This window comes from Poromitra crassiceps (assembly GCF_964638095.1).
Source record: "Poromitra crassiceps genome assembly, chromosome: 19".
Classification (NCBI taxonomy): Eukaryota; Metazoa; Chordata; class Actinopteri; order Beryciformes; family Melamphaidae; genus Poromitra; species Poromitra crassiceps.
The window spans coordinates 17,763,947-17,777,713 of record NC_139646.1 but is presented as its reverse complement, the minus strand read 5'-3'; the positions used below and the strand labels follow the sequence as shown (position 1 = coordinate 17,777,713).

Genomic DNA, 13,767 nt, shown 5'->3' with positions numbered 1-13,767 from the left:
ACAAGCGACCGTCTACCGCAGCTCAACACAGGCTACCTCGTATCAGGGAAATAAAATGCGAATATAAAGAAAATAACGCTCTTTGGGTGTTGTGTCATTTAGCATGTTATCGGTCCTGCGAGAGAGCGGCTCGTTTTGCGGCCAAATCGGTGGCTCGGACTTATCTCCGATGACGCAATGACCAATCGATCTGATTTGAAACTTATCAATAGTCCATTTAAACCTGTGCTGATTGCTCTGGGTACAATAAACGCTGCCTCAAAGATCCAGTCAGCCCGCGATCTTGCCTCCACGATCCGGCTGTCCAGCTGCGGGCGGCGTGCTGTGATGAAGGCGGTCACCTCAAATTGTTAAGAATGGGGGGGGAAAGTGGAGCGACTTCCTTTGTGTCGGCCACGATGCCTAGCAGGGGGTGTCACAGCATACCTGTGGGGCACAGAGCACAGAGCCTGGCTGTGAGAGAGAGAGAGGGAGCCACCGGCAAATCCGCCGCCAAACGCCTCCTGCGATGAAGCAGGCGCAGTGAATTTAGGGACTGGAGTGGGATGGGCTTGACGCACATCCAGGATCCTACTTGGAATAAAGCACGCACTGAGGGGGGAGACGAACTAGTTAGTTGGTGGTGGGTAGGCTGCTAAACAAGCCACATTTAAAGACATGTTGTTTTATGACCAAATATCAAACTGTCTCTATTAACCCGACCATATGTAACGTTATATAGGCTATATTCGTTGACTTTATTCATCTTCATTGGTGGCCCTTGTATTGTAACTTTTCCTAATTTATCATACAAATTATATTTTAACACTATATGGGGCCTATGATATATTCTATATAGGGTATCCTCCACTTTATAGAGAGCAGTGTATTATAATTATTAGGCTATGCATTAATTATCAGTTTGTTGCTATCATCTCCCTCTGGATGGAGACATGGATGAACTGGACCTATGGATACAGATGTTTCACAGGCGACCAATCAGCGGCAGCCTGCTCTACATGGCAGGGTCAATTAACGAACACTGCCCCCCTGTGCACATAGCAAAACATGCAAGTCTGTGAAGAAACATTATGAGCTTCCCAGTTATAGACAGACATAAAACATGAAACATATTCTTGAATCAAAAAATTAAATCAGAGCATCAATCAATTCAGAGTATCTTATTTTAATCACTTCTCAAAACTTACTTTTATTGTAAGGCTTTTTTATCCTTATTACTTCATTGTCCTTTCTGTTTTGATGCCTTTTTTGTGAACAACGCAACTTTGTTTTGAAATGTGCTAAGACTATTCTTATGATTTCAACCAATAAGTCCAATTGTGCTGCACCAAGAGGACAGCACAAAACCACAATACAAAATTACAAGGAATGCATACAAATTACACAAATATACAATATACAATATCAAGTAAAAAATATAAGTAAAATATACAATCTCAAGTAAAACCGCGACAAATGTGTTTTTAAGACTGCAACTGACTGCAACAGACTTTTGCACCCAATGGGATGAAATCCAGGTTTGCATAGTTCTGGAGTTGATTCCAGGACCATGGAGCATACAATCCATCTTCCCAAATTCTGTGGCACAGTGACAAGAACGGAATTCTTAGAGAGCAAGTTGTAGCATTATAAGGATAAGAAATAGAGAACAAAACATAACAAACCTGGCTGAGCTAAACACAAAAACAATACACAATCCCCCCCCCACCCCCACCCCCTCATGCCCCCCAGAACTTGACAAAACATGTCTGATTTAAGATTTTCTTTAACAAGGTTGTCAATGAGTTTTGAAAGTGCTTTGCATCAAGGCATTTTTATAAAACACTTGGTCACTACACTTCCCATCAAGGGTTGAGATTATAATCCAGTAAATCCTCACCTCATACGCAATTGATGGCCACATGAATACAAATATCATGATTTATTCACACACATTGAGATAAACCATACTCGACACACTGTAACACAGTAGTACCAGCTTCCTGACCCACAGTTGCATGTGTTATAATAACATGGTGTAATAGTTCTCGCAGGTGCTGATGATGTCGCTGTTGCACTCCAGCGATTTGAGGAGCAGCGCCAGAGCTGCCTTGCTCAGGTTGAGACTGTAGCGCACTCTCACAGCTGACAGGATGTGCAAGATGTGGCAACCCTTCTCTGCATCTGGAGGCAGCGGAGGAAACAGCTGTCAACACACGCCGCCGTGTTGTAACGCAACGCAAGCTAACCGTGTGAAAGCGGGAGGGAGGCTCACAATCACGAGAAGCACGTATCTGCTCTCAAAATCGTGTCATGCTATGATTGGCCACATGGTGTGTGAAATAATGTAGTGAAACCTGTCATTAGACTCTCTAATAGTTTAAATAACGGTATAATTAGAAATGAAGGCTTTTTCGAGAAGCTTTCCCCCGGAGTTGAACTGAATGAAAATAATTGAACAAATAAGTTATATGTGAAGATTTCTTTTGCAAAGCACCTTACGGTACAGTATAGTGAGGAAAATTTCCAAAGCAGTACCATGAGAATCAATTGCATTAACATTAGTAGTGTGTGGGCCCCAGTACAAATGGAGCACCTAATCATTGAAGTGAATAGCAAGAACCGAATTTAATTTAAGCTTTGACAAGCAGGGAGAGCTGTCTTGTTTCATTCAACTTATGAATAATTTCAATGGAAGTATTATGTATTGATGTTTTGACACTTAATTCAGAGCAAAAATCAGGTGATCTTACACTTCTCTCTCCGGGAGTCTTCCCTGATGATGCTTTTGACGGCCATGAGTAGATCTTTGTCTTGTTCGGTCACCTGCAGGAACAAGGAACCACAGCGTCAGACCGACCTAATAGATCCATGAGACAGACACACATAGCCATACTGAACCCTGGCTCGCAATAATAACCCACTGAGAAGGGAGTCATCCATCTCTGCCGGTTCTTACATGATAGACTTCATCCTGGGACTTGACCTTGTGGAAAATGGCCCCCTCGTCCTGTAAAACCTGCAGAGCCTCCTTGAGAAGCTGGCGTAGCTGCCGGCCTGCAGACGGACCTGCCACTGGCTCCTGAGTAGCAATTTATTTTAAATGACAGGATGAAATGACACGTGCATTATGAAGGCTTTCCGTAACACATTAGTCAATATGTGGAATAAACAAGAGCGGGGAGGGGTCGAGCGTCACCCAGGAGGCAGAGGGAAACATCTGAAGCCCATTAAACATCTTGGAGCTCTCCCTTTGTTTGTGTCAGCAGGGAAAGAGCGAGGAGCAAAGCCGTGACTAGGCAGACAGCAGGGGCTTCTCTAGTGGGCTGTGTGTGTGTGTGTGTGTGTGTGTGTGTGTGTGTGTGTGTGTGTGTGTGTGTGTGTGTGTGTGTGTGTGTGTGTGTGTGTGCGTGTGTGTCTGTGTGTGTGTGTTACTTGCTCTCCCTGACCTAGCACACCCACTTCTGGTGCTTCATTTACTTTCATTAAGTTACTCCCAAAAAGGGAAGAAAGACTTCATTTATCACGCCGCCGCCTTCATTGGGATTCCTGTGTCTAAGAAAACTGCTCCAATTAAATCCTCAGAATCAGTCTATTTTGGACGCCGAGGCTTTAAAAAGGAAAAATTCCCCCGCTGGATGCTCTTACACTGTTAGATATCATAAATGTATTTTGTGATGAAGTGTTGTAATTTACTTTTTTGGTGTCCCTACTTTCCCTTAACCCGTCAATTTCTACTTCACTTCAGTTACTGATTTCCTACACATCCCAGAATGCTGCAGTAACCCTGACTCAAAGTGCAAGGTGTCTTCTGGTTGCAATGCATTCTGGTCTATTGAAGCTACTGTCAGCAGAGAAATTGGTATCTCTGCCTCTGCTATGATGGATTTCTCCCTGTATGATTGACGAACCTCGGTGCAAAATGTCTAGAAAGAAGTCCTTGCGATTTGTTTCTGAGGGACTGACACCAACATTGGAGGTTTATGATTGACGTTTTAGATAGCTGAAGATGTTCATCCTATCAAACTCCATTGCAGCTGGAGTGGAAATATCTCCATGTGACATCATCTCATCTATGTTTGAACGGATCTGCAAGATCAGAACAATACACCGCCAAACAACTAAATGGGGCCAGAATTGCACCAATCACCAATAGCTCCTTGAATCTAGCCAATAACGTGAACAGTACTACAGACGTACAGAGTATACTGTACTTTTATACAAGAAAACATATCCTGACAGTAGGCTTTTGACCTACATCTCATTTTAGGAGATTTAAATAAAGTTTGCCACTGTCATTTGATTATCTCCAAAGCTTCATGGCTCGACCATATATCTTCAAAAAGAAAATGCTCATATATTATTCTGCTAACCTGGTCAGTTGGTGTAGTTTTATTAGTCTCGCTGGAGACCAGCGGCTCCAGAAGCTCCAGAACATCGTAGGGTCTGAACCTGCTCACCGTCTTCTGCTTGAAGAAATCCTTCAGGATCTGTATCGCCTGTGTGAGGCAGCTGATGGTCGGGTCACTGAAAAATAAAATAATGAGTGAGTGAGTGAGTGAGTGAGTGAGTGAGTGAATTTATGAATAAATAAGTGAATAAAGAAAGAAAGAAAGAAATGGAAATTACAAAATGATAGATTAAGGAAGCTGTGTTGGGCAAAAGTGTGAAAACTAATTACTATCAGAAATGGGGAACAAACTGAGTTACTGTGGTTGTTTTTTCTGATTTCATAAATTACACGTTATTATTTCAATGTTTGTTTGGCTTGCTTTGTCCTTGAATACACTATCTTGAAAATGACATCATACCCTCATTGTTATTCTATGTTAAAATAAAAGTTCTAAATATACCATATATTTCAGTATACTTTTTAATATTTGGTTACACTTGATTTGGTTAGTCCAATGTTGATATTCACAATTGTGTGTGAAAAGCAGTTAATGTCTGGGTTAGGGCTAACCTAAGGGTCGCGGTTAATGTTAGAAAACTAGCAGCGAATAGGCAGCGAGGGCCACCAACACCAGAGAAGCTGCCAACAAAATCCCATTCATGTTGGTTTCAATGAACAATTTGAGTGTCACGACTTCTAAATGTTGTTTCAGGGGCCCTTCCACCCCACCATGAAAACAATAGCATGAAACACTGGGCTGTGTCACATGGTATCCCTCTGAGGGCTTCCACAGCGCTGTACTCTGCTGGGAGGCTGTGCTGAGGGATGGCTGCTTGTACCCTGTGGTGTTAGGTTGTAGCTGGAGTGGTTTGTCATAGCACTGTCTGTAGAGCTGAGGAACCTCCATCATCCAGGCTATCTGCACCGCCATCAGCGGGTCCTTCACTTTATCTAGGAACACACATGGGCAGAGATACACACCTGATTAATGGACAGGGGATAGAGGCGGCATGCACTCTCATATCAAGAATGTGGGGTGTGTGTGTGTGTGTGTGCATGTGTGTGTGCGTGTGTGTAGGATATCATAAGAGAAGACTGCTGTGTAAGGATAATGAATGTCCTTGCAAGACACTATAAGTGTGTTTGTGTGTGTGTGTGAGAGAGAGAGTGCGTGCATGCGTCTGTGTGTGTGCATGCGTCTCTGTGTCTGTCTGTCTGTCTGTCTGTCTGTCTGTCTGTATTGTGTGTGTGTGTGTGTGTGTGTGTGTGTGTATGTGTGTGTAGGATATAATAATAGGATACAGCTGTGTAAGGATAAGGGATGTCCTTGCAAGACACTATAGGTTGAGGCGATGTCTCGTCATAGACGCTGGGTTAGCTGGCTCAGCCTGGGGTAAATCCCCCGTTCTATCCATTCAGCAAATTTAGCATTTAGCTGCTAGCCCAGCCCAGGCAGACACGAACAGGGATTCAACCACCGCAGTAAACGCACATCTGAATAGACGTCTTGTGTTCTGCTCTAGAATCCCCAAAACTGTAGTTAGAGCCGCAGCACCTTCCGTGCGTGCATGTGTGTGTGTGCCAGGCTTCTAACAACCAATGCGGGAGAGACATCAGCCACCACTAATTGTTGGTAAATTTGGTTAGTAAATTCTATTCTAAACAAGCAAAGAGTAAACATAATTGTCTCCCACCAGTGATGCAGTTCCAACCTTGGGTCAGTCCCATTCATTGTTAATGCCGCCCCCTAGTGGCACAAAGTCATCATTACAGCGTGACTAACAAACGGACAGAGGCCAATCCATACAGTACTTCCCCCATTAGTGGGGAGCAACAATAAGACAGCTCCCCCTAGAGGCAGCAACCCATCCCTAGTTAACAACCAAGCAAGAGAAAAAGGGGCCTACCAGTAGTTGGTTTGCAAAAGCTCTGGTATATCCTCGAGGAAAAGGTTTAAGTTTTGGACCAAATCGCCTGGATAGTCATTAATCTGAACGCCATTCTGTATTATGCTTTAGTAAAAAATAAATAAATGTATATAATATTGTAGGGCGCATTAAGACAAGTACTTAGCATGGGTTTTGGATTAGTCAGTTGTGATCTGTAGACAGAAGCAGCAGATTCCTGCCCATTGACAGTCTTCTCCACTCACAGTAGGTGGAAGCCGAGATCTCCCTCTGCTGCCTGAAGGTCTTCACCGGTCCTCTGACTCGCATCAGCTCTCCGATCTCCAGGCGCCGACCGCTCTGCTGCGCCTGCCGCAGCTTCTGCAGCTCCGCCACAGGGTTGAAGACTCCCGGAGCCTCATCACTGGACTTTGCTCCTGCTGGAGGGGACAAAATATGGCTGATTACTAACGGTTTGTGGTTATAGTAAAGGGCATTTGTAAAACACCTTTCAAAATAGAGTTAGAAAAGTGCTTTGCCAAAAAAATTGAAAACAATCACTGTAAGTCAAAAGGATAATCAATACAAATCTGAGGCATTAATTGAAAACAAGCTTACGAGGGAATAAAAGTGGCGAATACAATGATGATAAAATGCATAAAAAGGCTGGCAGCTGGCTGTAAAAGTTGCTTAAAGTCACAGTCTCTAATGAAATGAAAAATTATTTGAATGCTGAAGAATTTACGCAAGTAATATTTTTTTGTATTTTCTAATCAAAATCCCATTAAATTTTCCCTCTTGGAAAACAGATTTTGTAGCGGTTACTTAGTTCATGCCGTACATGTAGATAGGCCTATATATTAAAAAAAATCAACAATCCACCTGATATAGAGCTTGCTAGTTCCCATTCCCAGATCATCCACATGCATATCCATATTTACTAATCGATCACATTTACCCGGCTCTTCCTGGTCTTTCCACAGGTCATTTTTCCAGCAGAGGCAGTTTATAACACCAGTACCATCATCCACTGTGAAGAGAAGGAAACATTTTCAACATCGGTGGGCAAAGGCTCATATTTTGCTTGTGAGAAGATTGGGAAGTCAAAGCAGAGCAGACGGACACATGTGATTATTAGGACATTACACAGCGGACAACTATATGAATATAAACAAAAACTGGAGCCATTTGTCTCAGATGGAGACTCTTAACACTTTATCCAGGAGTTGGAGTGACACTACCGTATTGACACCCAAAGAAAGCATTCAGAGTTAGCAAGAGAAAGTACCTAACAGCACTCCTTTATTAAATATTGCACTTAACTTAATGAGGTTACTAACTACAATGTAATGTCATATGTGCGGTCGGTTGTAACCATCACCTGTTAACAACAACAACTATTAATTCACTCTCCGACAGAACTGATGTTTTTACCATTACCAGTCTTTTACAAAAATAGGAAACAAAGAAAATGTTATTAGAACAATTTAAGATAAAATCACACGTCTCAGGTGATGACTGGTGCCTCCAAAACAGAAACATGCAGGTCATGTATTTGTTGCACAGAGGTACTCGGCCACATTACCTCCATAGCAGAAGAAGCCGTCTCTCTCCCTCTTGTAAACCACTGTTCCAAGCACGTCAACTTTGTAGATCGGATGCGAGTTGTAGAAGTAAATACCTGTGAGCCAGTGGGAGGGTGTAAAGTAACACATCAATAAGTATTATGCACATTAAGCAAGACCAATGTGGTGCTGTAATTACACGCTATTTATTGCCTATTTTCAGGCTTTTTATGTTTACTGTGGAGTTTTGAACAGGAATAATCAATCACTTTCCAATGTAACCATGGAAACGCCATGTTCTCCATGTAAGCTGATTTATCTTGCACTGATTTATGAGAGAATTTCCCAGGCTGTTTACAGTAGATTTCAAAGGGACAAACGGAGCCTGACGGCTACAGCGGAGCACAACACATACATGATGCAAGTGCCAGGCCCTTTTTCTTTTTCCTTCTATTTTTGCTCCTTTCTCTGCTAAAGCTGTGTTAATTTCCCTTGACATTAGGGCACTAAGCTTGACACATCCAGCTATAATTTAAAATGCATTCTCATCAATAACAGATGAGAAGAAAACATATCTACAGGGTTTTCCTCTATGGAGCTTCCACATTTCAGGGTAGGGGGGGGGGGGGCACCCGACAGATAAACATCAGACTTTATTAAATCAAGCACTGATTCTCAACATTCAATGAATTCTAGAAATGTGTCATCCATAAACACTAACAAACTCTTAAGCTATATTTAGGCGTCAATGTAATGTAGCCTATTTCAGTGTATATGCATAGTCATGATGTCTCAATTACTGTTTGCAATGGTTGTTTGTCTGTCTGTTTTATTGTGCATTTTATTGTGTATTAGAGTGTTTTACTAGGGACTGTACATGTATGTACCATATGTATCTTTTAAAAGGCTAACCAAGGACAAGGGCTGCAAATTAGCTACGGCTAGAAGTCCTATAGACGGTTTTAACTTGACAACAAAAACATTCTAAATTGAACCCCCGCTCACTTCCGGTTGCAGTGTTTGCTATGGACATAAAAGAAAAAAAAACATTCAAGTGCAGGACTGACCATTCTGTGAAAACCGTCTATACAGCTGAGCAGCGAAAACAAAAGTAACGATGTCGAGTGAATATTTCTGCAGTTTGCCGAATGCTGAGAAAAAGGAAGTGCTGTGGGGTTGCCCTCTGGTGAAAACCGTCTATATACACTGCATCAGTTGCATTTTATTTAAATACAGCAATGCTTATGTATTGTCCCTGTCAAATAAACGAATAAATAAATATAATATATCAAAATGGGTCTGAGGTATCTCAGTTCTCATAGGGATCAATTGAAATGCAATGCAGTTCTATGTGGAGGCACCTAAAATAAGATATCAAGAAGAGTGTGTGCAGTTATGTCTCAGCAGTGGAACACCTATGCAGAGTATCAGGCTGTTAATCTGCGCAGGCGCAACTCACAACGTTGTCATGCAGCCCCTCCTCTCTCCCCAGAGAGTTTTGTTAGTCCAGTTCCCTAGCTGATTCCTCACCTGTGAGCTCCTGCACTCTGGAGCTCTCCATGGTGCTGAACCCGTTGAGTCCTTTTGGCCACTAATTAGCCATTTTTGCCCATTTCAGCCCTAATTATCTAATTAAGAAATCTGGCTCCATTAGGTCACCCGCATGGATTACTAAGAAAACCTGAGGCTTCTGACTGGGTTCAATGAATAGGTGCCATGGCACGAGTCCGATACCTCACGAGTCCGACACCTCACGAGTCCGAAAAAAGAGGCTAACTTCCCCCAGACCCTAACCCAAAACCTAACCTCTCCCACCCCCACGCCTAAACCTAACCTCCCCCAGACCCTAACCCAAAACCTAACCTCTCCCACCCCCACGCCTAAACCTAACCTCCCCCAGACCCTAACCCAAAACCATGAGGTGTCGGACTCGTGAGGTATCGGACTCGTGAGGTATCGGACTAGGGGGCGGTCCCCAATGAGGAAAGCGTAAAATTGCCAATGTCTTGTTTGTTCCTTGTTACTGATAGAGTTCAATCATACAACCCCCCCCCCCCCCCCCAAACAACTCAAAACAGTAATCAATACCAACAGGAGGATACACTGTTTGACACTCTGGCAGGTACATTTGACTTCAGCTCTAGCCACATAATCTGCTGTGTTGCTCATCCCACAAATGCAGGATCCAATAACAGGCTTTCCAATAAGATAATATATAATAATATAGCAATATTCTATGCCTAATGCATTTCAAAAGACGAATTTGTAGATTTCAAATGGACAAAACTTTACTACTATTTGGTACCTTGAAAATGTGGACTTTTTGAAAGCACAGATGAGCAGAAGATAGTGAAAGACAGGTTACAAACATTTCTACCATTTAGCATTAGGTTAACTTACCTGGCACCTGAATGGACTCTCTCATCTGCAGGATGTCTTTGACATACAGCCTGGCGAAGGCACCGAAGACTGGGTCCAGTCCCCACAGCAGGGAAGGGGGCTCTTCCGCTGGATCCACGCTAGCTGTAGCCTGCATTTCATTATGGAAGCAGATGAGGATTATTTACCTCTTTTCGGGCAAGTGTTGTTCGCGACACAGCAACATTAGCTAGCCCAGTTAGCCTGGTATCCAAACTTCTGGTCACGTGACAAGACGCTTTAACAACATAAGCGAAATGTTTATTTATATTTAACTGCGATATGTATTTATATTACGTTATAAAGGTTACATTTGTAGAATCATAATAAAATAAATACATTTTGTTTAGAAAAATGTTGCATTTCACTTTCTTGTCTTTAGGAGCGCGTTCGCGTTTCGCATGGACTTATGGGATATGTAGTTTCAGCAAAACAAAGAAATACTAGCCAGACACTAGTACTGTAACGTTAGTGCCAGTGGACACAAAAACACCATCATGGACAAGTTATGTCCAAGCTTACTGTAAGAAAATGTGTTGCTGTCACTTGCTATTTGTATTTTAAAACGCTCCGGAATCAATGACTCCGGTACAGAGGGGGGCAGCAAAGTACTGAAATTGCCCCGCCAACTGTCAAACACGAGGAACATGAACAGAAAGGACTGCGGGTGCGCGCACTCGTCGTGAACGCGCATCGACACCAAATCCGCTAGATTAACGTTACTGAACCGTCCCTCACCAAGGCAAAAAGAGGACTGCTTTTTACCGTTTAGAGAGAGTTGTTTACGGACAAGCTGTACCAGTCTTCAGCCTCGAGGATACCAACGGTTTATCCTATGGAATACACCTCTTTGAAAGGACTACTTATTGATCATTTCTGTCTTTTTTCTGTTTGAAGAAAGAGCCCCACAGGGTTGTCGGGCCAGCGGGTCGTTAGGAGTTGGAACAACAACGAGCTTCCTCTACTACTTTGCATTACAATAAACTCTTGTTTTGGTGGATTTTAGCCGTTATAGAGCTTTAATTGTAATGCAAAGGATTAACAATGACAGATGATGTGCAACAGGACTATTATTTGGACTGGCCAGATCATTGTCATAGGCTAGGCTAGCCTTTGATCTCTGAACTATTATGAAAACATTCCTGATCAAACCGAAACGAATACATTATTTATAACAATGCCATGGGACATTTACTCCAGAGACTCAAAGTAAACCCTTCATTATAATGCACTAGTGATATCCTCTAGCTTTCCAGAGATCCTTTCCTTTGTCAGCTTTCATTCCAACTGAATGACCCAGGAATCAATATGTCATTTTTTAATTTCCGTAAAATATTTAAATTGGGATCCGAGAAGAAGAAGAAACAGTATGAACACGTCCACAGAGATGAAAATCCAGAGGAAATATGGTCGATTATCGGTGAATTGGGAGATGGAGCCTTTGGAAAAGTGTACAAGGTAGGACAACCCTACAGAGCTGCTCTTTGTAGTCAATTCCTTTGTCACAGTAGACTCTTCCTTCTTCGTTTTGTTTCATTGTTGTGTGTTGTCCATTTTGTAGCCTCTCAATTCCCAGCGATCCCCGTGTTTGCAGCCTGATGCAACGTGCCAGTCATAGCTGTGTGTCGTGTCACATTGCTGGTCTTCTTGCACTGGTTTGACCCCCACACCCAGGCCAGGCCCAAACCCTCTGACAGGGGTGAGGAGGTCCTCCTCCACCACACTGTTGTTACCAACATCTCGCAGTGCCCAGCCCTAGAGTTCTCTTTGCATTGTAATAATGTTAGCCCAGAACTGTTATGGCAGTGAGCTGTTAGTTTTTACCACCACTATCACGTTATATTGTAGTTAGCAAAACACTGAATTCCATTTGATGTCTCCAAGTCAAGATGTCTAGTTCTTTAAAAGAATTAGCATTGTGGGTCTTTTTTTTATGTGATTAACAACATTTTGGGTTAAGCAAGATTTAGCTAGGCTATATTTCAAGAAAAGTGGCAGCAGTGTAGAAGTGAGTGACTAAGCTAATAACCATAAAAGCACAAAATTGACCGAAATCTCTAAATAAATATACAGTATTTACCATAATGAGAAAAGGAGCAAAATATTGATGGTTAAAACTGAATAATGACATCACACCAGTCTAATCCCAATGTTAATTTAAAATGAGACATTCCTCTAAACCTGGCTTCAAATGGCCAACATTTTAAAGAGAGCTAAACTGATTGATCTAGATAAATCAATCAGTCATGAGTGGATTCAGCACACTTTATCTGGGCAGATTGATTGAATCATTGCAGATCTATTCAGACCTTAGGTCGCTGCTGAATTTCTTTAGCGGTCACCAGCTCAGAGTTTTGGCTTGCATGACACCCCTGAGCCAAACCATTTAGCCTTTACACTTGCAGCAAACTGACCCAGGGTCAGATCAGATGAATCCCCTTCTTAATCAGTGTCATTTTTGTGTGTGTGTGGCCCTATTGCAGAGACAGAAGCTTCATTTGCATGAGTGACAGTGCATTTGATCACTCACCAGAGCTCTACCAAGTAATTAATTAACATGTTTCATTTTGGACACTTTGTAATACATAGTTGCACTTAATACTCAATATTTCAATGCAGTGTTATCGTTAAGCCTAATATCCTTGCACAATGATTTAGTCACAAGTTGCCAATCTCCAGCATTCCACTTTCCAGTCTACTAGCTAGGCTCACACATGAACTAGACCTACTGTTCAATATAGAAACATATTAAGAAAGATCCTTTATCATTATTCCCCAGAAGGAGTTGGTGTTTGCCATACTGGCTGGGGCGTTTCAGAGGGAAATAGCAGCATATCTATGAATAGTAAATTGCAGTGTTATGTTTACATGTCTGGGCTTTGGGCCATTCATCAATTGTAATCCGCCGCTGCCTTGATGAGTCAGTCCTGCATAGTTGATAGCTGTCTGCATTAGCACTGATGAGTAGATTGTGGGGGATGTTTTTTTAAATGGCTGACACGGCTGACCCCGGAACACACCCCAGGTCACCAGGAAGTAGCTGCATCCCATATCGCAGCGGCGAGTCCATTGAGCACATCCTGCCCTCAGAGAAGCCAAAACAAACAGGAGACCTTTCGACTTCAACAAGACATTGGTTTCCCCAGACCAGACCCAAAGTCAACCAAAGAGTGTTCATTCATTTGTTTAGAAGGCTCTTCTCTATGCTTTGTTTGAGGTGTTTGTTGCGGGTCTGTAGTCAGACAGCCTTCAAGTCCAAGACAAACAAAGACTGGTCTTACTGGAGTCTCTAATGATGATGATGTGTGTTGTTGGTCTTGAACAGTAATATGAGACCTAACCTAACACAAAATGATCTCAGATTTAGCTCAGCAGTCTGGTGAACATTTTGATATTGTCTTGGAGACCAAAATGATCAAAATGCCGTTCTGAGACCAGTCACTCGCAACCACCCACTGTCAAGTTCTGTCTGTCAGGGTGTGAATTTAACCATAAATAGCTCAATCACATTTCCTTGTGTGTGTGT

The 13,767-nt window shown here is 42.4% G+C and overlaps 2 protein-coding genes across 2 annotated transcripts in view; one reads left to right on the top strand and one right to left on the bottom strand.

Annotated features, from left to right (window-relative positions):
* Positions 1-1,750: 1,750 nt before the first annotated feature.
* Positions 1,751-10,359, bottom strand: stn1 (STN1 subunit of CST complex; the record flags this gene model as incomplete). Its single annotated transcript, XM_083655467.1, has 9 exons — positions 1,751-2,163; positions 2,733-2,805; positions 2,939-3,061; positions 4,353-4,506; positions 5,212-5,323; positions 6,525-6,698; positions 7,217-7,288; positions 7,844-7,939; positions 10,224-10,359. 9 exons carry the CDS (start codon positions 10,357-10,359, stop codon positions 2,003-2,005), a joined length of 1,101 nt encoding a protein of 366 aa, XP_083511593.1. The 3' UTR covers positions 1,751-2,002.
* Positions 10,360-11,207: 848 nt separating this feature from the next.
* LOC310793676 (STE20-like serine/threonine-protein kinase) overlaps positions 11,208-13,767 on the top strand; it is a 28,167-nt gene continuing 25,607 nt past the window's right edge. The window contains exon 1 of the mRNA XM_083655529.1: positions 11,208-11,699. Coding sequence (XP_083511655.1) covers positions 11,550-11,699 — 150 coding nt within the window. The 5' untranslated portion in view covers positions 11,208-11,549. The remainder of the gene's footprint in view (positions 11,700-13,767) is intronic.